General features: G+C 42.8%; 1 protein-coding gene across 19 annotated transcripts in view; it reads right to left on the reverse strand.

Annotated features, from left to right (window-relative positions):
* LOC137432425 (calcium/calmodulin-dependent protein kinase type II delta chain) overlaps positions 1 to 23,866 on the reverse strand; it is a 268,454-nt gene that overhangs the window by 96,736 nt on the left and 147,852 nt on the right. For all 19 annotated transcript variants that reach the window (XM_068124347.2, XM_068124345.2, XM_068124341.2 and 16 more), the window contains exon 5: positions 4,160 to 4,225. In XM_068124347.2, coding sequence (XP_067980448.1) covers positions 4,160 to 4,225 — 66 coding nt within the window. The remainder of the gene's footprint in view (positions 1 to 4,159; positions 4,226 to 23,866) is intronic.

Consider the following 23,866-nt stretch of genomic DNA (forward strand, 5'->3'; position numbering starts at 1 on the left):
AAACCCCGCCTCTGGTCGTCGTGGTTAGCCACTCCCCTCGAGCCCCGATTGGCAGCTCATTCTTACCGGCCACTCCCTACTGCAGCGCCTCCCTTCGGCCCCGCCAGACTTGCTCAGGCCTGCCACATGGCATTTCAGCGTCAAAAGAACACCTAAACTCACTGGCCTACTCAACGCAAAACTAAACACAGGAAAGGACTATGCTTACATTCACGAAGAAATAACTGAACTACCGCGAGGCTTCATGTTGTGGTGCGTTTACCTACGAGGGGGAATTAACCTTTATTCCAAAACCACAACAATATATATACATATATATACATATATATACATATATATACATATATGTATATATATATATATATATATATATATATATATATATATATATATATATATATATATATATATATAAATAAATAAATATATATATTAATAACACCCGGTCAGAAATCAATAACTTCCACACCAGTCAGGGCAAATCTCTACCTTACACGATACACTTTAATCAACCGGATCACTCTATAAATGACATTCAAATCTCTGCCATTGAATCAATCACAAATCGATCACACACCACGATTCTGAAACGTGAGTCCTTTTGGATACATAAACTTCGGACAAAAATCCCTCATGGCATAGATTTTGATGATCAAAGCATGTTCCTACATCAACCCAATCAAATTGTTAACCGTAACCCATTCATTCATTCATTCATTCATTCATACATTCACCCATTCATTCATTCCACCTTTATATGTTATTTATATAAATATATAAATATATTATTTGAATATAAATGGTATATGAATATATGCTTGTGTGTTTATGTATGTATGTATCTCTATATTTGTATATGCACGTGCACCGGAACTGTAACGCAAACGGTAACTGTAAGGTGCGCTTCACTTCCGTTGAACTTGGGCCGGTGAGTGAGCTTTGGCGTGGCTCTTCCTTTTGTATGCATTTTCTACACATATCACACATCTTACACACATCTCACTATACATACTTGACTGATATATATGCCTGCTGTTTTTGTAGACTCAGGAGAAGACCTTTGTTGGTCGAAAGCTTGTCAAAAATTAAAGATCGAAGTCCTGAAGCTTCGTCCGCGTCTGATTTAATCTCCCGATAATTATTTATTCAATGCAAATGAGACGCCCTGCTTGTACTGTGGAGTTTCTACTATTTCTCACAGTTATATATATATCTATATATATATACATATATATATACATGGCGCACGAACATTCTTCCTCCATCTCCCCTTGTGCGTGAGTGGGCCCTGTCTCTGGGGATAAGTTAAACTGGTTAAGCTTCTGCTCTGTGTCCCCTTTCCTTCACACTTAGCCCCTCACAGGAATTTGATTCCTGTTTATAAAATTGTAGATGAATTAATCTTCAATGCACTTCTATTTATACACACATACATACGCATACATATACTTACGCTCACATTCGGGGTCTGCCTAGCAGGCACGTAAGACATCGGCCATTATAAAGCTCGCAGTGTTAAGTGTGGAAAAGTTCTGAGGAGATTGCGGCTGGCTCAATAGCGCAGTGGGCTGTTGACACGTTATCAACGGAGGTCCGTGGTTCGACCCCCGCATTGAGTCAGAATTTTTTCACACTTAGCCCCTCGCAGGAATTTGATTCCTGTTTATAAAATCATATATATATATATATATATATATATATATATATATATATATATATACACAGTCACGTGAAAAAGTAAGTACACCCCATGTAAAGTTTGGACTTTTTCAACATACAGCGATTTGATCTGCATTTCAACAATATTGACAGATAAAGGTGATATAATATAACAAATATCATGAAACATTTACATTTTGTAGTCCATTGTATAATTTAAATAAACATAAATGCAAATTTCGCATGTGGAAAAAGTAAGTACACCCCTACATTTATCACTACTTCAAATACCTAAAATTAGAATCAGGTGCACCAGCTCAGGTGCAAATGATGAGAACATTGTTAGAGAGGATCTTAGAGGAACCTGTCTTATTTAAACCCCAGTTTTAGGACCGGCAGAGAAGATAACCGAGCAGGAAGTTGAGGAAGCGATTAAAGCAATGAATAGTAGAAAAGCGGGAGGGCCGACGGGAGTTGTGGGAGATATGTTGAAGGCAGCGGGAAATTGGGGTGTGAAGAGAATGACAGAGATCTGCAATCTGGTGGTGAAAGAAGGCCGCATTCCAGTGGATGGGAACTGAGTACCCTCATCCCTCTATACAAGGGGAAAGGTGACCCTCTGGACTGCGGCTCGTATCGAGCGATAAAGTTATAGGAGCATGGAATGAAGGTATTGGAAAGGGGGTTGGAGAGGAGGATAAGGAAGAAAGTGAAGATTGACGAAATGCAGTTTGGATTCATGCCAGGAAGAGGAACGACAGACGCGCTTTTTATTGTGAGGCAGTTGCAGGAGAAGTACATGGAGAAGAGGAAGAAGTTGTTTCTTGGGTTTGTTGATCTGGAGAAAGCATTCGATAGGGTTCCACGTGAAGTAGTGACATGGGCATTGAGGAAGTTAGGAGTGGAGGAATGGTTGATCAGAGTAGTGATGGCAATGTACAAAAGAGCACGCACAGCTGTAAGGACAAAGGACGGGAACAGTGGTGAGTTTGAGGTGAAGGTGGGAGTGCATCAGGGGTCGGTACTAAGTCCACTACTATTTGTAGCTGTGATGGAGGTGCTGGCTTGGAACGTAAAGGAGGCTTTACCGTGGGAGTTGTTGTATGCAGATGATCTGGTGTTGATTGCAGAAAGTATGGATGGACTGAAGGAGAAGATGAACAAGTGGAAGGAATGTATGGAGACGAAATAAGGTGAATATCGGAAAAACAAAGGTGATGGCAAGTGGTAAAGCATGTGGTGAGGTGGAAAGAACTGGGAAGTGGCCATGTGCTATGTGCAGGAAGGGTGTCGGAGTGAACTCAATTCAATGTACAATGTGCGCTGAGTGGGTTCATCAAAAATGTAGTGGTTTGAGAGGATCATTAACCAGTGTGGCAGCTACATTCAAGTGTAAGGTGTGCATAGAGGGAGCTGCAGATGGAGGAAATGTTGAGTTGGATCTTGGAGACGGCGTGAAGCTGGAAGGTGTGAAAACATTTTGTTACCTAGGAGACATGCTGAATGGAGAAGGTGGATCAGACTCGGCAACGGTTGCTAGAGTGAGATGTGCATGGAAGAAGTTTCGGGAACTGAGTGGCGTGCTGACGAGGAGGGGGGTGTCGTTGAAGCTGAAGGGAAAGGTGTATGCTGGATGTGTGAGAGGTGTTATGATTTATGGGAGCGAGACATGGGTAATGAACGTAGAGCAGCAACGATGGCTGGAAAGGGTGGAAATGCGAATGGTTCGGTGGATGTGTGGAGTATCGTTGAGAGAGAGGAAGCCAAATGATGAATTGCGAAAGATGATGGGAATAGAGCCTGTGATGGATGCTCTGAAGAGAAACAGTTTGAGATGGTTTGGTCATGTGTTGAGGAAGGATGAAAGTGACTGGTTGAGAAGAGTGATGGAAATGAATGTGGAAGGAAGTAGAGGACGGGGAAGACCGAGAAAGACTTGGCTAAAGATGGGCGAAGAAGAAATGCGGGCCAGGGGGTTAACAAGGGGAGATGCAGAAGATAGGGCAAAATGGAGAACATTGTCATGGGGACCGCAAGGCTAACCCCCGCTCTTGCAGGGAAAATGGCCTTTTAAAATGCCAACAACATGTGCCACCTTTCACCTAAAACCTGTTATTGTTTTTGCTTTTGTGTCAGATGTGTTTCAGATTCCTCCCTGGACCACTGGCTGGTCTATCATGCATGAAGGGGTGCCAAAGCCTCAACTGAAAGGTTGCATTTTGTTGAACAAGTTTGGGCAGAAATTTGTGATTCGTTCAAGATGCCGGCGATTACTCGCATACTCTTTGCGAAAGACACCGTGAGATATTTAACGCCCACCAAACTAATGCCAGCAGACAGAATCCCAGCTCAGAGTCCATTCGAGGAACGATACTTATTTATGCAACTCCTTGCCAGTGAAGCACAAATCTGACAGCTTATAATTAGACTGAGAATCCATCCGAGACTAAAAAGCTCATAGCCAAGTGGACTACCTTTGTGGATCCCCCATCAGACTCACCTGGCATCTGCCTCGCTGTAATACTCCCGGGCAACTATGTCTTCAAACAGTTCTCCTCCCGTTACTCTATAAAGGATGAAAGGGGGTAAAGGCAAAACAAGGGTATTCAAAAACTAAAAAATAAAGATGCATAAACACGACTGAAATACAACGGATAAAACAGAGAAAACACGTCTTAAGGTGACTGCTTCATCAGAGGCATTCACCCCTAACCCAAGAACGAAGGGGACACAACAGAAGTACCTACTTAGTATTTCGGAGGTCAATGGAATTCTCTGTTAATTTTTGGTGCCATAATTGCACTTTAAGCATTTTGCTCCCCTCACGTGCACCTACCTACTCGTGTGTATATGCTTCCAGTTCCATCATCCCCTAACCTTCCTCAAATCCCATGCGCATTTTCCCCTGCATTTGTTGCATTTGCGCTAACTATTTTCCTCGCCAAAATGCCGACAAACTCTGTCACCATAATGCTTCATTGTCAATACGAAGGTAAGGACACATACATGAAGGTCAATTAATGTGGTGTAGCCTGGATTGCAGGTGCAAAGACGGCAAGCAAAATGGTTCAACACTTGGACCTGCTCAGGATTTTGAACACAGGACTACATTTCATGATCGGTCATTTACGCAGAATGAGAGTGCGACATTAGATGCAAGGAATTTTGATGTAAGCAACGTGGTCATCTTAAATAAATTAATTGCGCAGCAAAAATAGCGATCCCAATGCTGGTGTTCTTTACTACCTGCCTCTGCCAATAAAGTGTGTGGGGGAGCAGAAAGGGGAGGTGGGGTATATCAGGTCGGTTCTGGGGTAATATATGTTTACATAATTCACATTCTCATCATATTTTACATGGAGGTAGTTGAACCTCGTGTGAAGGACAAAACAATATTTATAGCACAAAATGAATTAAATTAAATGCCAAGCCATGTTTTCCCACTAAAATAAATAAATAAGTAGGAATGCGGCAACATGTCATTTTGCGTAATAGTCGACAATCATTATTGCCTTAATTGTGACCGGAAACCAGCGTGTGCCAAGAGGAAGCACATGGAACAATAATCAGGAAATGTGGCATTGCAGTGTAAACTAGAACAGCACTCAGTAGAGATCATACATCCGCCTGGTTGGCCACATCACTCAATGGCGAAGAATCTCTTTAAAAATTCTACTAGCTGGATCCGGATCCGGATCTTCACCAAAATTGAATCGATTCTTCCTTGTCACACACACAACCTGTCCAACAAGTTTCATCCAAATCCATCCATAACTTTTAGAAATATCCCGCTATGTATCGTTTTTGGCCCTATCTCCCAATGGTGAAGCACCACTTAAAAAATTAAATAATTCTCATATCCAAATCCATATTTAGATCTTCACTAAAATCGAATCGAATCGTCCTTGTCAGACAACCAACTGGTCCACCAAGTTTTGTACAAATCCGTCCACAACCTTTTGAGATATCCTGCTATGTATCATTTTTGGCCCTATCTCCCAATGGTGAAGAATCACTAAAAAAATCTGATCTTCACCAAAATCGAATCATTTCGTCGGTGTCATATACGCTACATCTCTGCCAAATTTCCTCCAAATCCGTCGACAACTTTTTGAGATATTCTGTTCACAAACGGACAAACAGACAGGGGTGAAAACATAACCTCCATCCACCATTGGTGGCGGAGGTAAAGATGGGCAACGTTACATTGCTGCAGATAGTGTGCCCCACCTGATAAAATAATCACAGCTAGGTATCACCAACATATGAATACCCGAGATTAAATCAGAGTCATCTACCGTTCATATTACTCCCCCTCCATCTGCAAGGGAATTGAGGCCTTGCATCTCCAAAAGAGCTTACTATCTTAATACCTGTGCCAACATATCCCCTTGAAAATGTTAATGCTCCATTTTAATAATAAACACAATCATATAGTTGTTGTAGCATGATCAATGTATTACCCCAAAAAGAAAAGCTAATTTATGAAGCCAATTTATAAGGCCAAGGTGATCATATCAAAATGAATGTTGAAGCAGTCATAAAGGAAAAACAAAATAGAAAACAATAGTAATAGAAAATTGCATAAAAATGAATTTGTCACCCAAATGAAGTGAAAAAAAAAATAAAAAAAAATATAGATATATATATAAATAGAAATAAAACTTCAGAAATGTGCAGCACAGTGTATTCGCTCTCCTGAAAGGGCCATCTTCTCCCATAACTAACATGCTGGAAAGGCCATAGTTATATTTAGAGGCAGGCCACACACAGCCTGAGTGCCACTACGTCCTGCAACAAGGTGACATAATCGGGCCGTGGATTACGTCAAGCATCAGCACCGAGCCACACCAACCGATGCGTTCAGGGGTGTATTACTGCGTGGGCTCCGCCGCTGCAAGCCCGAACCACCTGCCCGTCATGGCCTCCATCCTAGAGCCATATTTTTTTTTTGTGGAGGCGTGCGCATGGCTAAATAGTCAATGAAAAAATGTGGCAAACAATAAAGGTTCGAAAAAAAGGCATGACAGCCATTCTTTTGGCACTCTGCGTTACAATTAATACGGAGATCGCATCGGTGGCAAAGACCTTTTGTCCTCTCTTTTGCTAAACATGCACCTTCTTTGTTTGAAAAAGATTGTGTGTATTTGGTAGAAATTTTTGAAAAGACAACACCTTCAAGACAGCTGTCGTCGGCCAGCTAACTGGTACAAATACAATGTAATGTCACCGTCATAGATACAACATAAGGTATCCTGTATGTGGTTATTACAAGTTGAATAGATGTTTTTTATTCCCTACTGCTCTCCATCCTCTGGATGCCCTCCAACCCAAACGATATTCCAACGTATATAAGTGCTCCGAACCCTTCATCCCACATCTGTTGGCTCTGGAAGTCGTGATGGCCTAATGATAACACATGGCAGATGCAATGTGATCTCTAAAACTCCCCCCCCTAACAACGCCCCTATGCTAATTTCACCCACCGGCTTGGCAGCGAATGCAAAATGGATTGCGGCTCCGCTTGTTTGCCACGACGAACGAGTTCGACCGCGAGGGCTCCTGGCCAGTTATTATTATCGGCCTCAGCAAAACCCTCAAATGTGACAAAGGGTGATTGAAGAGCAAATACATCTTTAAAAAATGAGGTTAATTACTTTTTAAGAAAGAAAAAAAGCGATCGAACATATTTGGGGAAAATGTGAGCAATCACCAGATATTACAAATGTCCAACAATCGTGTCTTGCATTCATTCATACACTACAGAACGCCGTGAAGTGAACGGGTGAAGCATCAACATGCCACTGCTCTCCTTGAATGCTGCACTCACTGCTGATTTCACCGACATCAATATCTCCCCGACTGAGAAACAAATGATCATGGTTTAATCAAATAAGCATTTGAACGCTATTGATAATCAAGTTAGCACACACGTTTACGGTGAGCTTGTTTTTTGGGTGATGGAAGATGGCTGCCCAATTGTGTTACCAATACAACCTCTCCCCGCTTGCACCCCACGCTTTCCTTTCCTACCACACAGAGCAAGATGCTAAACGGTATGGAAGGAAAACGTGGACTAAAGCTGCGATAACCAACACATTTCGATGTCCCAAAACCAGGAAGTAAAGCAAAATTGCAGGAAGTAAAAGAAAGAAAGGCCTGAAACACTTATTTATTTTGACATATTTGTGCAGAATAATCAGACGAGTACATTGCACAAAAGCAGACCACAAGGAACATCATTAGCCCTGATTAATGAAACAAACGATGAGGGAGGTTAAAATAAAACAATCATGCCTCCTTGACCAATGACCCATCATCAGAAAAACAACAACATTCAGTTAAACCAATGTATAACGATAACGGCACACTCAGTAGAGAGCATACCTCCACCTGGTTGGCCATATCACTCAATGGTGAAGAATCACTTAATAAATTCTACAAGCTGGATCCGGATCAGGATCTTCACCAAAATTGAATCGATTCTTCCTTGTCATACACACAACCTGTCCAACAAGTTTTGTCCAAATCCGTACATAACTTTTTGAGATATCCTGCTATGTATCGTTTTTGGCCCTATCTCCCAATGGTGAAGAAGAATCACTTAAAAAATTCTAGTAGCCGGATCCGAATCCAGATATTCACCAAAATCTACTCATTTCGTCCTTGTCACATACCCAACCTCTCTGCCAAATTTCGTCCGAATCCGTCCACAACTTTTTGAGATATTTTGTTCACAAACGGACAGACAGATGGAGAGACAAACGGACAGAAAAACGGACAGACAGGGGTGAAAACATAACCTCCATCCACCTTCGGTGGCAGAGGTAACATGAATGACCGCACTGTGGTCACAACCTATGACAAAATCCGGTAATTGGCCGATTAGGAAACGCACATTTAAAGCCCTATTAAAATATTACCTCCACACCTCTTATCCATGTCACCCTCCCCACGGTTATTTCAGAATGTGCTGATTCGCCACATGGTCACGAATTGTTTAACCTCAATATGGGACCGTTCAAAAATTACGTAACGCAATATTTTTAGGGAGTCTCATCCGTGCATGCTGACGGGCTTGATTAAACCTTACTAATACCATTTACTCAACATTGATTAGATTCTTCGGGATCCCTGATCGTGAGTAACACTGAGAGATCGTGAGATCCCTGATCGTTGAGATCTCGCGAGATCTTGGAGACGGCGGCAGGGATTTTCGAAGCTCCACACGGTCTCCACGTTTTTCGAAGTTAAGTCTGTTCACAATTGTATTTTGTCGAAACTGTATTTATCTTTCGGTGTGTGAAGTTATTGTGTGCAACTTTGGTTGTTTCTCGGTGTTTATCTTTCATAAATTGATCGTCTGTTTGCCGTGTCGCGAGCAAGGCCTTGTACAGTGTGCACTGTACAACCTTGAGGCTTTGTTTTTCTCTCAGTGGTCCGTCGTTTGTGATCTAATAACTTTCGTTCTCTGTATTCCCAGGCTTTTCACCCATAGCCTACTTCCTTGTGTAAATCTCAACTCAAAAAACAAAACAAAAAAAAAACAAAACAAAAAAACAACATTTCCTTCTCTGTTCTCATTCGTTTATTCATTCTTATTCGTTCGTTCGTTCTTCGACCACGTGTTTCTCCCCCATTTCCCCAGATAGTTTTCACTCATTAACCTTCAATGTTTACACTTTCCCCTCAAGTTATGTATTCCGTCATATTTTATAACACCTTTTTCTTCTTCTTCTTTAAAAGGCTGCTTTCGACTTGCTCACCAAATCAATTCATCCCAAAAAAAATATCCATCTCCTATAGTGCCTTTGTTCTACATTCCCTAAACTCTCCTGCACTCCATCCTCCATCCAGCGTCCTTAAACGTATTTTTAACTCGAAGGTCACAAGAAACTCATTTTGCAATAAATGTTCGTTTCCCATAAATCGTACACTTTCAAAAATCCAATCTCACCCCTCCCCTCCAAATCTTCCCCATAACCCCTCCCCTCCAAATCTTCCCCATCACCCCTCCCCTCCAAATCTTCCCCATCACCCATCCCTTTCAAATCTCCCCCCTTGCCTCCTCCCTCCTAAACTACCCCCTCACCCCTCCCCGCCAAGACGCCCCCTCGCCCCTACCCTCCTAGACTCCTGCCTCACCCCTCCCCTCCAAATCTCCCCCATATCCCATCCCTTTCAAATCCCTCCCCTTGTCCCTTCCCTCCCAAACTCCCCCCTCACCCCTCCCCTTCAAATCTCCCCACCCTCATTGCTTCTCAATTTCCCCCCGCTCACTCCCCCTCCTCAAAGCGTCCTCCCCGCTTCTTCCCCCTTCAAACTCTCACCTCCATCTCCCCCAACCTTCTGCCTCGCTCTTCCCCCTCCTCAAATAACACCTCATTGTGGCTCACCCAATCACCATCAAACTTTTTGTCCGCCCCATCCTTCCCTTTCTCCGAGCTATTCTGAAATCTCTGACACACCTTCAACAGCTCTCCCTACCTCTTCCACCTCTTCCACATCTTACCCTACCCCTCCTCCCCCCTGTTCTGTATCTGATGCTCCCCCTTCCTCTTCATTAACGGTATGGACCTCAAACATCCGGGGCCTTCGTTCAAACTTAACCGATCTCTCCATACAGGTTGCTTCTGTCAAACCAGATGTGATCTGCTTAACAGAAACATTCCTCCTTTATGATGTCTCTGATTCCATAGTATCTCTCCCGGGCTACTCCCTCCTCCGGTATGATAGACCTGAGCCTCGTCCTGGAGGCGGGGTTGCTATCTTTATCAAAAACTCTCTTCCTCACTCGCCCTGCACTGCACTCTCTCCACCTCACCCCCAGGAATACCTCTGGCTACGGCTTCCCCTTCGCTCCCACCTCTTGTTCATATGTGTGTTGTACCGTCCACCAAACAGTGATGACTCCATCTACATCTCGCTGTCTGATGATATGGACCAACTTCTATCTACTCATCCCAACTCTCTCTTCCTCATATGTGGTGATTTCAACTGTCATCATGCCAGTTGGCTGGGTGTGGGTACCTCTCTCACCAGCCATGGCTCCTCAGCAAAGGACTTCTGCGACTCACTGGGACTGACACAATCTGTCAATTTCCCGACCCGGATCTCAGTCAACGGAACATCTTCTCTTCTGGACTTGGTTATGACTAACTTCCCTGAAAATGTCTGCTGCTCTTCTTCTGCTCCGATCGGAACATCTGATCATGTCCTTGTTAAAGTGGACATCTCTCTGACCATCCTCAGGGAGCCTGCTCAGCGTCGACGAGTCTGGCATTTCACTCAGGCCAACTGGCACGCTCTTCAAGCAGCCATCAATCATCTGGACTGGTCTCCCATCTCTACCACCTCTGACATCAACTCATCCTGGGAATTCTTCCAAAGTAAATTGCTCTCTCTCATGCACAGATTTATCCCATCTCGTCTTCAGTTGTCATACCCTTCCTCCCGTCCATGGTACACGGAATCTTGTGGTGAGGCTGTTGCCCAGAAACAACTTGCCTTCGTCTCCTGGAAAGCAAATCCAACGGAAGGAAATCTCATTTCCTTCCACAAAGCCCGAAACAAGTGTGTGTCCACCCTCAGGAGAGCCAGGAAACAATATCTCTCCGTTCTCAAGACCGAACTCTCTTATCTGTCTCCCTCTTCCAAATCCTGGTGGCGTCTGGTCAAATCCGTTTCTGGTGTTTGTTCCCCCTCCATCCCCTCCCTTACCTCAAACGGCTACACAGCTGACTCCGCACGTGAAAAAGCTGAATGCCTCAACTCTGTGTTTGCCTCTAAATCTTGTGTCCCAAACCCATCCCTCTCTGTACCCACCATACCCAGTCGTACCCTGCTGCTCCTGGACTCCGTGTCCTTTCCTCCTGACAAGGTGGAAAAGTTTCTGTCAACCCTCGACTCTGATTCTGCAACTGGACCCGACGGCATCAGCCCACGGGTCCTAAAATCCTGCTCTGCTGCTCTATCTCACCCTCTCTCTGTTCTCTTCACCCTCTCTTTTGCTCAAGGTCAACTGCCATCTGCTTGGAAATCAGCCAACATCACCGCTTTGCACAAAAAAGGTGCAAAAACAGATCCTAGCAACTACAGACCAATCAGCCTTCTCCCAATTATCAGCAAAGTCATGGAATCCATCATTGCTTCTGATATGAAATCTTTCCTCTTCTCCAATGGCTTGATCTCTGATCATCAATTTGGTTTCAGACCAGGTCACTCTACTCTGGACATGCTGCTTCTGCTGTCTCAACAATGGATGGAGGTCCTCAATGCCAAACAGGAAATTAGAGCTGTCTCCCTCGACATATCACGTGCCTTCGACACGGTCTGGCACCCCGCTCTGCTCACCAAACTCTCCTCCTTTGGTATCCATGGAAATCTCCACGCATGGCTGGCGGACTTCCTCTCTAGTCGTCATCAACGTGTGGCCCTGAATGGGTTTCTCTCATCTCCTCTTCCTGTTCAGGCTGGAGTTCCCCAAGGCAGTGTTCTGGGCCCCGTGCTTTTTCTGGTCTTCATCAATGATCTCTCTGACTCTCTCGAAAATCCTCTCTATCTCTTTGCTGATGACTCCACTCTCTGCCGCTCCATTCCTCTTCCCTCAGATCGGCAGTCTGCTGCCTCCTCACTCTCTGAAGACCTGGACAAAATCACAGACTGGTCAAACAAGTGGAACATGTCTTTCAATCCTGACAAATCTCACACTCTTACTATGTCTCTCCGAAAAGATCGACTGGACAACCCTCCCATCTACTTTCTCAACAATCCTCTCCAAGAAGTTCTGTCGCTCAAGATTTTGGGTCTCACTATCTGCCATGATCTTTCTTGGGAAAACCACATTTCAAAGCTGGCCTCCAAAGCCAGTCGCCGACTGGGCATCCTCCGTCGTGCGAAGTCCTTCCTCGGCACACCTGAGCTCCTCACCACATACAAGGCTTTCATCCGCAGCTCAATGGAATACTGTTCTCCCCTATGGGCCGGTGCTCCTGCCTCACACCTAGCTCGGCTTCACGCTGTTGAAACCAAAGCTTTCAGAATTATTGGAATCTCCCGCGATGAAGCTATCTCTGAGGGCCTTTCACTCACTCACCGCAGGCAGGTAGGTGGTCTTTCTGTCTTCTACCGACTCCTCTCCGGCCTTGCACCCCCAGCTCTCTCTGTGCTCTGTCCCCCAAATATTCCTACAGGTCGCACAAGATCTGCCAGCAACCCTCTGATGGTTAAACTGCCGAAATCTCGGCTCTCTGCTCACCTTCACTCTTTCATTCCTCTTTTCTCCCGCCTCTGGAACAAACTCCCTCACTCCCTTCAATCCCACTCCTCCCTCCAGGTCTTTAAAACAGCTGTTCACCACCATCTCTTATCTTCCCCCATCCAAAACCTTGATCTTTTCTACCCCCGCTAATTCACCCCAGATCCACCTTGTTTGAAATTCCAACTTCTTTCCTGGAAGTCCTGGCAGTGTCCATATGTTTTATACCTCTCCCACTGCCCCCTTCCCACGCCCCCCCCAAAGCCCTCGCCCTCTCTCAGATCTCTCGATGTCTCCATGTCTCTCGGTCCCTGCTCTCAAATGTTGTGTTTGTGTCCTTCCCCCTCTCTCCCCATCTTGTCTACCGCTCCCTATGTTATATGTTTTATGTGTCGGTTTGTCTTTCTGTGTGATTAATGTTCGCTCTTTCACGAGCCTCGATATTGTATACAACAAAAAAAAAAAAAAAAAAAAAAAAAAAAAAAAAACACGACCCAAACAAAGTCAATGGAAATCTGATGCAACAAACCCGGGTAGTGTATAATCAGCAGAGGCCTACAGGCCTGACGTCTTCGGCCCACCAGAAAATCAAGATGGTGGCCATATTATTTTGTCTGGGTGCCATGGTGGTTGGAGTCAAGTGACAAATGTGGGTGGAATCCAGCAGCTGTCCAACCAATGGGTGCACATTTCAAAAATCTATCTCCAACAAGAACCACAACAACAACAGCAACAACAACCATGCGGAGCTCTTGTAGACCTGTGTCGCAGGTAAAAATTGGGAATTTGAATCAACGAGTACACCTGCAGACCCCGGGAGGGGCAGGAAGGGTCATTCCTCTTTGGGGTATATATATTACAGTCGATCTATGGGCGGGTCTCAAGAACATTGGGTGTGTGTTCATTTACCAAGTTTCTTGTGAAGAGATCGCCAAGTGGTTTAAGCATTGGAGCAAGCACTCCATTCAAAACCATTAAGGAACGGCTGCCTTGGCAAGCGCTGGCTGCTTGGTAAAGGAGCACAACCCGAGCTTCTCTCTTTCAGTTTCGTATGAAACAGCAGGAGCGAATTTCAAAAGTTCGCTACGCAAAATGCCACGGTAGCGGCAGAAAGGGCCATGTTATATACAGTCACGTGAAAAAGTAAGTACACCCCATGTAAAGTTTTGACTTTTTAAACATACAGCTATTTGATCTTCATTTCAACAATATTGATAGATAAAAGTGATATAATATAACAAATATCATGAAACATTTACATTTTGTAGTCCATTGTATAATTTAAATAAACATAAATGCAAATTTCGCATGTGGAAAACGTAAGTACACCCTTGGCTCTAATAGGTGGTATTGCCCCCTTTGGCAGAAACAACCTCAAGTAGGCGTTTCTTATAACTGTCTAACAGTCTCTGACATTGACTGGGAGAAATTTTTGCCCACTCCTCCATGCATAATTCTTTCAGCTGTGCGATGTTTGAGGGGTTTCTTGCATGCACAGCTCGTTTCAAATCCCCCCACAACATCTCGATGGGATTTAGATCCGGGCTTTGACTTGGCCATTCCAGAACCCTCCATTTCTTTCTTTTCAGCCATTCCTTGGTAGATTTACTGGTATGTTTAGGGTCATTGTCATGTTGCAAGGTCCACCTTCGGTTGAGCTTCAACTTTCCGACAGATGGCCTCACATTATCCTCAAGCACCCTCTGGTACAATGAAGAATTCATAGTGGATTCCATGATGGTGAGCTGCCCAGGCCCTGATGCAGCAAAGCTGCCCCAAACCATAATATTTCCACCACCATGCTTTACAGTTGGTATCAGGTTCTTGTGGTCAAATGCTGTCTTTGGTTTTCGCCAAACATGTCTTCTGGTACTGTGGCCAAATAGCTCTACCTTTGACTCATCTGTCCAGAGCACATTGTTCCAGAAGTGCTGGTCTTTGCCTAGGTGTTCATTGGCAAACTTTAGTCTTGCCCTGATGTTCTTTCTGGACAGCAAAGGTTTCCTCCTGGCACACCTCCCATGTAGATCAAATTTGTGCCGCCTCTTTCTAATGGTAGATTCGTGCACTTTGACATCAACAGTGGCAAGAGCTACCTGTAGGTCCCGTGATGACATTCTGGGGTTCTTAGAGACTTCTTTCAGCATCTTGCGGTCTGCTCTCGGGCTGTACTTGCTGGGGCGGCCTGGCCTGAACAAGTTGGCAGTTGTTTGGAATCTTCTCCACTTGTAGATGATCTTCCGGACAGTCGAATGATTGATTTCAAATTGTTTGGAGATCTTTTTAAATCCATTCCCACACTCGTAGGCATCTATAACCTTCTTTCTGAAGGCCTCAGAGAGCTCTTTTGATCTTGGCATGGTGACGCCACACACTTCAACAACAGAGCAAACCAAACTAAATATCTGAGGTTTAAATAAGCCAGGCTCCTCCAAGATCCTCTCTAATGATGTTCTAATCATTTGCACCTGAGCTGGTGCACCTCATTCTAATTTTAGGTATTTGAAGTAGTGAAAAATGTAGGGGTGTACTTACTTTTTCCACATGCAAAATTTGCATTTATGTTTATTTAAATTATACAATGGACTACAAAATGTAAATGTTTCATGATATTTGTTATATTATATCACCTTTATCTATCAATATTGCTGAAATGAAGATCAAATAGCTGTATGTTGAAATATGTTGAAAAAGTCAAAACTTTACATGGGGTGTACTTACTTTTTCACGTAACTGTAGAGTACAGTAGATCTTCGCTCAGTTCTGTAAGTAAACCTTACTTCACGGATGTCGGGATTCCTCCAAATTTCTTCATTTAGAGGTATAAAGAACATCAGCGACTGTGTAAAAATCGAAGCATACGTGTTTGTGGTTTATAATATTTTTACTTCCTGTAGAAGCCGTTGCTCCCACAGAAACGCCATGATAACTCTAAGCTACTTATACACATTATCACTGCAGGAAAAACGCCTTGGGGAAGTGGGACATTATTAGTATTAATATTGTTTTGTAATAACATTAACAATATGCGATCATCAGTAATTTTGTTATTAAAAGCGTCTTTGGAAAAACGCCACGATAAATCTTCTTTGGAAAAACGCCACGATAAAGCTAACTTAACATTTATATACACCTCAACGTGCAACCCCATTGACGGCAATGGCGGGCAAACTCGCTCGGGGGGGGAAAACCCCCTTGGGAAGGGGGGGAGGGGATGAATGCGCTACAACCTTCATTGTGTAACCCTTCGTCATCCTGTCAAGTTTGGTTGAGATTGGATAAGTAACGACAGCATGTATTGGCGTCAGTTGAAGTTTTCCCACCGTTGAAGCAGCGTCTTATACACCACCTTATTTCACACGTTACATTCGTTGTTCATGCCTGTTGTTTGTGTCATTTATGATTCCCTTAAAAACAGTAAGTTGCCTGTTTGGTTCGTTTCAATTCATTGTCCAATTTGTGTTAAGGATAATGTGTTCAGGAAAGAGGGGATAATAAGCTTGTTACATAAACGTCAGGTGGGTCGACGACAACCGTTGACTACCTGATGGTGCGTAGGCGAGATAGGGGATACCTCCGAGACACAAAGGTGATCCCGGGGGAGGAGGCTGTTTCACAGCACCACTTGGTTGTCTGCGACGTAAGGGTGAAAGGTGCGAGGAGAGCTCGGCGGGTGAAGTACCAACCGAGAATGAAGGTGTGGAGGTTGAAAGAGGGGACAGTAAGGGAGGCATTAAAAGAGAGGCTGAGTAGGGTCGAGGATGATGTGGTTGAGCTTGAAAGTGGTTGGATGTCAATGAAAGCTAGTCTGTTGGGAGCCGTTGGTGAGGTATGTGGATGGACAAAAGGACCACCGAGGCACTCGGAAACATGGTGGTGGGATGATGAAGTTGGAAAGAGGATTGACGAGAAGAGGAAGAAGTTCAAGGAGTGGCAGAAGGCGAAGGGTACGGGAGCAGAAACAGCAGAGCATGAAAGTTATAAGGCAGCCAGGAAGGCTGCAAAGAAAGAGGTAGCAAAGGCGCAGGAGGCATGTAGGAAAATGTTCGGAGAACGCTTGGATTCGGAAGAGGGTCAGAGAGCGGTATTCAGGATTGCAAAGCAGATAGCGAAAGAGAGGTATGATGTGATGTGGGTGAGCTGCTTGAAGGATGAAGTGGGACAAATCGTTGTCGACCCAGATGGAATTAAAGGAAGATGGAAAAGATATATGGAAATGCTGTTGAATACAGAGAATGAATGGGATGGCAACATAGAGAGTAACCCAGTTTTAGGACCGGCAGAGAAGATAACTGAGAAGGAAGTTGAGGAAGCGATAAAAGCAATGAAGGGTAGAAAAGCGGGAGGGCCGACGGGAGTTGTGGGAGATATGTTGAAGGCAGCAGGAAGTTGGGGTGTGAAGAGAATGACAGAGATCTGCAATCTGGTGGTAAAAGAAGGCCGCATTCCAGTGGATTGGGAACTGAGTACCCTCGTCCCTCTATACAAGGGGAAAGGTGACCCTCTGGACTGTGGCTCGTACCGAGCGATAAAGTTATTGGAGCATGGAATGAAGGTATTGGAAAGGGTGTTGGAGAGGAGGATAAGGAAGAAAGTGAAGATCGACGAAATGCAGTTTGGATTTATGCCAGGAAGAGGAACGACAGACGCGCTTTTCATTGTGAGGCAGTTGCAGGAGAAGTACATGGAGAAGAGGAAGAAGTTGTTTCTTGGGTTTGTTGATCTGGAGAAAGCATTCGATCGGGTTCCACGCAAAGTATTGACATGGGCATTGAGGAAGTTAGGAGTGGAGGAATGGTTGATCAGAGTAGTGATGGCAATGTACAAAAGAGCGCGCACAGCTGTAAGGACGAAGGACGGGAACAGTGGTTAGTTTGAGGTGAAGGTGGGAGTGCATCAGGGGTCGGTACTAAGTCCACTACTATTTGTAGCTGTGATGGAGGTGCTGGCTCAGAACGTAAAGGAGGGTTTACCGTGGGAGTTGTTGTATGCAGATGATCTGGTGTTGATTGCGGAAAGTATGGATGGACTGAAGGAAAAGATGAACACGTGGAAGGAATGTATGGAGACAAAAGGTCTGAAGGTGAATATCGGAAAGACGAAGGTGATGGCAAGTGGTAAAGCATGTGGTGAGGTGGAAAGAACTGGGAAGTGGCCCTGTGCTGTGTGTAGGAAGGGTGTCGGAGTGAACTCCATTCAGTGTACAATGTGCGCTGAGTGGGTTCATCAAAAATGTAGTGGTCTGAGAGGGTCATTAACCAGTGTGGCAGCTACATTCAAATGTAAGGTGTGCACAGAGGGAGCTGCAGATGGAGGAAATGTTGAGTTGGATCTTGGAGACGGCGTGAAGCTGGAAGGTGTGAAAACATTTTGCTACCTCGGAGACATGCTGAATGGAGAAGGTGGATCAGACTCGGCAACGGTTGCTCGAGTGAGATGTGCATGGAAGAAGTTTCGGGAATTGAGTGGCGTGCTGATGATGAGGGGAGTGTCGTTGAAGCTGAAGGGAAAGGTGTATGCTGCATGTGTGAGAAGTGTTATGATTTATGGGAGCGAGACATGGGTAATGAACGTAGAGCAGCAACGAAGGTTGGAAAGGGTGGAAATGCGAATGGTTCGACGGATGTGCGGAGTATCGTTGAGAGAGAGGAAGACAAATGATGAATTGCGAAAGATGATGGGAATAGAGCCTGTGATTGATGCTGTGAAAAGGAACAGGTTGAGATGGTTTGGTCATGTGTTGAGGAAGGATGAAAGTGACTGGTTGAGAAGAGTGATGGAAATGAATGTAGAAGGAAGTAGAAGACGGGGAAGACCGAGAAAGACTTGGCTAAAGATGGTGGAAGAAGAAATGCGGGCAAGGGGGTTAACAAGGAGAGATGCAGAAAATAGGGCAAAATGGAGAAGATTGTCATGGGGACCGCAAGGCTAACCCCCGCTCTAGCAGGGAAAATGGCCTTTAAAATGCATGTTGTTGTTGTTGTTGTTGTCCAATTTGTGTTCAAAACATAACATTCAATTCAAATTAAGTTGTTCCTCGATCATAAACTGAGGTTTGTAGACAGACAGCCAGATAGACAAAAATTAACCAATTGTTTAAGAACGCTTTTCGCTTCGCATGCGCAGGATAATAACGACGAAGGTAGTCCTGGCACGTAAGAAGGCCTACTATTTTAGCTCTTAGATAATAACATCCTGGTGTATTGCAGATATTATAGAGTTGTGTGATCACTCTATTGTAGTGCAAAGACAGCAAAATGTACATTGGTGGCTGAGCAGTGAGGACAACAGACACAACACAGAGGGGCTGGCCTAAAATCCAATTGAAGGCAGCAGAAAAAAAGATTGCAGGTTCCAAGCTCCTGCAAATCAAGCTCGTCTCGGCTGAATTGCCATGCAACTATTGCATTGTCAGTAAATAGCCAGCTGGCTCATTCATTATTTTCAGGGAGGAAGCAATTGGTGTGCACGTGACACCAGTATAGTTTATGGTCGATCTATTTATGCTGTCAGGGCAACTTTGCATTGGCACTAAAATGCTGCCTATATAAATGCAGTGCCACAGGCATCTCCCAAACTATTTTAAAAGGCAATAAATAAATAACCGCCTTCTCAGTGTTAATCATTTCTGTCACACCATACACTGAAACCTCCCTTGGCACAATGCATCTCATTTAACGGTTGTATATCAGACCTCAGGGCACCTGGTTAGGCATAATTACTGGGCCTGATAAACCTATTCCTGTGTCTCGCATATGACAAGGTAGTTCGCAGGAAAGCAAATAAAAATCATTGATGATACTTATTGCTTTTTGTCTTTTCAACAAAAACTGATGTTTTTAGCAACCATAAAATCATATCTATCCCATTTCTTTCCTAAATATCTTACACTGATGCACGATCCTTGCTACAAACTGTTTCATGCTGGGTGAAAACGTACAGAAAGACCAGCTACTCCCTGCACAAGCAGGCAGGGGCGGATCCAGGGGAGGTGGGGGGGGTGCAGGGGGTGTGCATCCCCCCCTTCGATCCAGGATGAGGGTGCAGGCGGTGCGAATCTGTTGAACTGTTGGACCAGGAAAGAACACAAGGAACTGCAGAAACTTCCAAGAACGCACGAAATGCCGTTTCTGAAGATCAATTTTTAAAAATTTCCTGGGGGAGGACCCACGGACCCCCCTTTACCCCCCCCCCCCCCCCAGCGCTCTAGTTTCATGCACCACTCCGTCTTGAAATTTCTGGATCCGCCCCTGAGCAGACCACAAATCCTGATGCGTACACCCCAAAGAAGATTGTGATGTCGGCTTATTGCAATTGACTGGAATGTGAGAACGGTGGTGGAACCATTTGATGGTCATCGTGCAAATTCCTCAACAATGGGGGTCTCAGACGGTCTTGATTACCATGATTGTTCAACGTGTTTATTTATTTTTCACCGCAAAACATGATGTGAGGCTGGATTGCCCGTGAATGTAATGGAAAATATTTACGACTCTGTGCCCTGTGAAACATTCATTTTGGAATCACATAGCTTTCACAGATATAGCCACTGTGTGTGTAGCCACTGTTCATGCAATAGAAAGCGCATATTGCCCAATAGAGGGCATATCTAGGCCAGGCTGAACAGTTTATGATGTGCATCCACTGATAGGCCGGACCTGCAGCCGGACATGAACCAAAATCGAATCAGCTTGTCCTTGTCACCTATCAAACTGATCCACCAAGTTTTGTCGTCACACGTCCACATTTTGAAATATCATGTTATATATATATATACATATATATATACATATATATATATATATACATACAGTATATCATTTTTTGCCCCATGGTGAAGTGAATGGCACTCGGTAGAGCGCATGACTCCACCAGGCTGACTAGTTTAAGTTTGTATCCCACTAATAGGCCAGATCTGGATTCGGAGCTTGACCAAAATCGAATCGTCTTGTTCTTGTCTTTTAACCAACTCAGCCGCCTTGTTACCTCCGCCACCAAAGGTGGATGGAAGTTATGTTTTCACCCCGGTCTGTCTGTTTGTGAACAAGATATCTCAAAAAGTTGTGGATGGATAGCGTATGTGACCAGGACGAAATAATTACATTTTGGTGAAGATCCAGATTAGGATCCGGCTACTATAATTTTCAAAGGGATTCTTCACAGCATTGGGAGATAGGGCCAAAAACGATACATAGCAGTATATCTCAAAAGGTTGTGGACAGATTTGGACGACACTCGGTGGACCGGTTGGGTGTCTGACAAGGACGATTCGATTCGATTTTGGTGAAGATCAGAATATGGATTCGGATATGAGAATTATTTAATTTATTAAGTGATTCTTCACCATTGGGATATAGGGCCAAAAACGATTTACATCAGGATATCTCAAAAAGTTGTGGACGGACGATTTTGATTAAATGTGATTCTGTATTGTAATTTTCTGGTCCACTCTGGCATACAAAACGTAAACTGTTCACCTAGCGGAGGTATGCTCTCTACTGAGTGCCGTCTAGTTTTGTCTGAATTCATCCACAACCTTTTGAGATATCGTACTATATATTGTTTTTGGCCCCATCTCTCAATGGTGCAGAATCACTTTTAAAAAATTATCTGATCCGGTTCCAGATTTAAATCTTCACTAAAATCTAATCATCAAGACGAATCCCTGTCATTCACCCATCCTCTCTACCAAATTTCGTCCGAATCTGTCGACAACGTTTTGAGATATGCTGTTCACAGACAGACAGACAGGTAGACAGACAAACAGATAGACAGACAAAAGACAGTTGTGAAAACATAACCTCCAGAGGTAAAAATGGGCATAAAGAGGTGGAGAAGAATTGGGTGTGAGGGGGGAGGAGAAAATAAATATCAAATAACAAACTTTGATATGTATGTAAGTAGGTAATACAAGAGAAAAGCAAGTGTCTGCAATGGACAGAATTAACAGAACATGGATTGAAGTCTGCTAACCGCCACGGGAAGCAAAGAGAACGTGACATTTAAGGCGTTAACCTTTCATCGGAGCAAAATAGCCGGGGTTGCTCTTTTGCTCCGACGAAGGGTTAATGGCTGAAATGTCAGCTTCTCATTGCTTTCCACAGCAGTTAGCATATACCTCAATCAACGTTCCGTTAATTTCAGCCATTGTTCTACCTGTGTGTCGATGTAAGCTTCGACACCAATCATCATGAGCAAGACTAGTTGTTAAGTCAAATATCGACACCATTTACGCAACAGTTATAAATAACAATTGGCGCAGTAACAAACCTTGACTGCTGCAGTAAAGAATAATAGAATCCTCTTTCATTCCTTAGCAGTGACCGCAATAACAATTTGTGCCAACTCCGCAATTGCAAAAAAAGAAAAAAAAAATCACACCCTTCTCCGAAAGAAGTGGTGCAGTTGCCAGGATGTGTGCAATCCATGCAAGTTACAGGCCTTTCAGATTCTGACAACAATTTTTCCAAATGCTAAATGCCATAGTTTACTTAACATTAGACACCGTTTGATTTGATATTATTTCTTACATAATAAAGTGTCATGCAATAAGTATAAACATTTTGTCAACTGTTTTTGAGACCCGCATCATTTTTGCATAAAACCATGAAGAAAAAAACATAAAGAATGACATTTAGAACCCTTTAGAATTAACTTCTAGAACCGTTTAGAACTACACTTAAGAACCCATCAGAATTCCCCTTAATAACCCATTAGAACTACCGTTTAGAACCCACAAGAATGACCCTTTAGAACCTATTAAAATTACAGTTTAGAATTACCCTTTAGAATTACCCTTTAGAATTACACTTTATAATTACCATTTAGAATTACACTTTATAATTACCATTTAGAATTACACTTTATAATTACCCTTTAGAATTACACTTTATAATTACCATTTAGAATTACACTTTATAATTACCCTTTAGAATTACACTTTATAATTACCCTTTAGAATTACACTTTATAATTACCCTTTAGAATTACACTTTATAATTACCCTTTAGAATTACACTTTATAATTACCATTTATAATTACACTTTATAATTACCATTTAGAATTACACTTTATAATTACCCTTTAGAATTACACTTTATAATTACCCTTTAGAATTACACTTTATAATTACCCTTTAGAATTACACTTTATAATTACCCTTTAGAATTACACTTTATAATTACCCTTTAGAATTACACTTTATAATTACCCTTTAGAATTACACTTTATAATTACCATTTAGAATTACACTTTATAATTACCCTTTAGAATTACACTTTATAATTACCATTTAGAATTACACTTTATAATTACCCTTTAGAATTACACTTTATAATTACCCTTTAGAATTACCATTTATAATTACTTTATAATTACCATTTATAATTACACTTTATAATTACCCTTTAGAATTACACTTTATAATTACCCTTTAGAATTACCCTTTAGAATTACCCTTTAGAATTACACTTTATAATTACCATTTAGAATTACACTTTATAATTACCCTTTAGAATTACACTTTATAATTACCATTTAGAATTACACTTTATAATTACCCTTTAGAATTACACTTTATAATTACCCTTTAGAATTACACTTTATAATTACCCTTTACAATTACACTTTATAATTACCCTTTAGAATTACACTTTATAATTACCATTTATAATTACACTTTATAATTACCATTTATAATTACACTTTAGAATTACCCTTTAGAATTACACTTTATAATTACCATTTAGAATTACACTTTATAATTACCCTTTAGAATTACACTTTATAATTACCCTTTAGAATTACACTTTATAATTACCATTTATAATTACTTTATAATTACCATTTAGAATTACACTTTATAATTACCCTTTAGAATTACACTTTATAATTACCCTTTAGAATTACCCTTTAGAATTACCCTTTAGAATTACACTTTATAATTACCA

This window comes from Myxine glutinosa, chromosome 8 (genome assembly GCF_964187855.1).
Source record: "Myxine glutinosa chromosome 8, kmMyxGlut1.1, whole genome shotgun sequence".
Lineage (NCBI taxonomy): Eukaryota > Metazoa > Chordata > Myxini > Myxiniformes > Myxinidae > Myxine > Myxine glutinosa.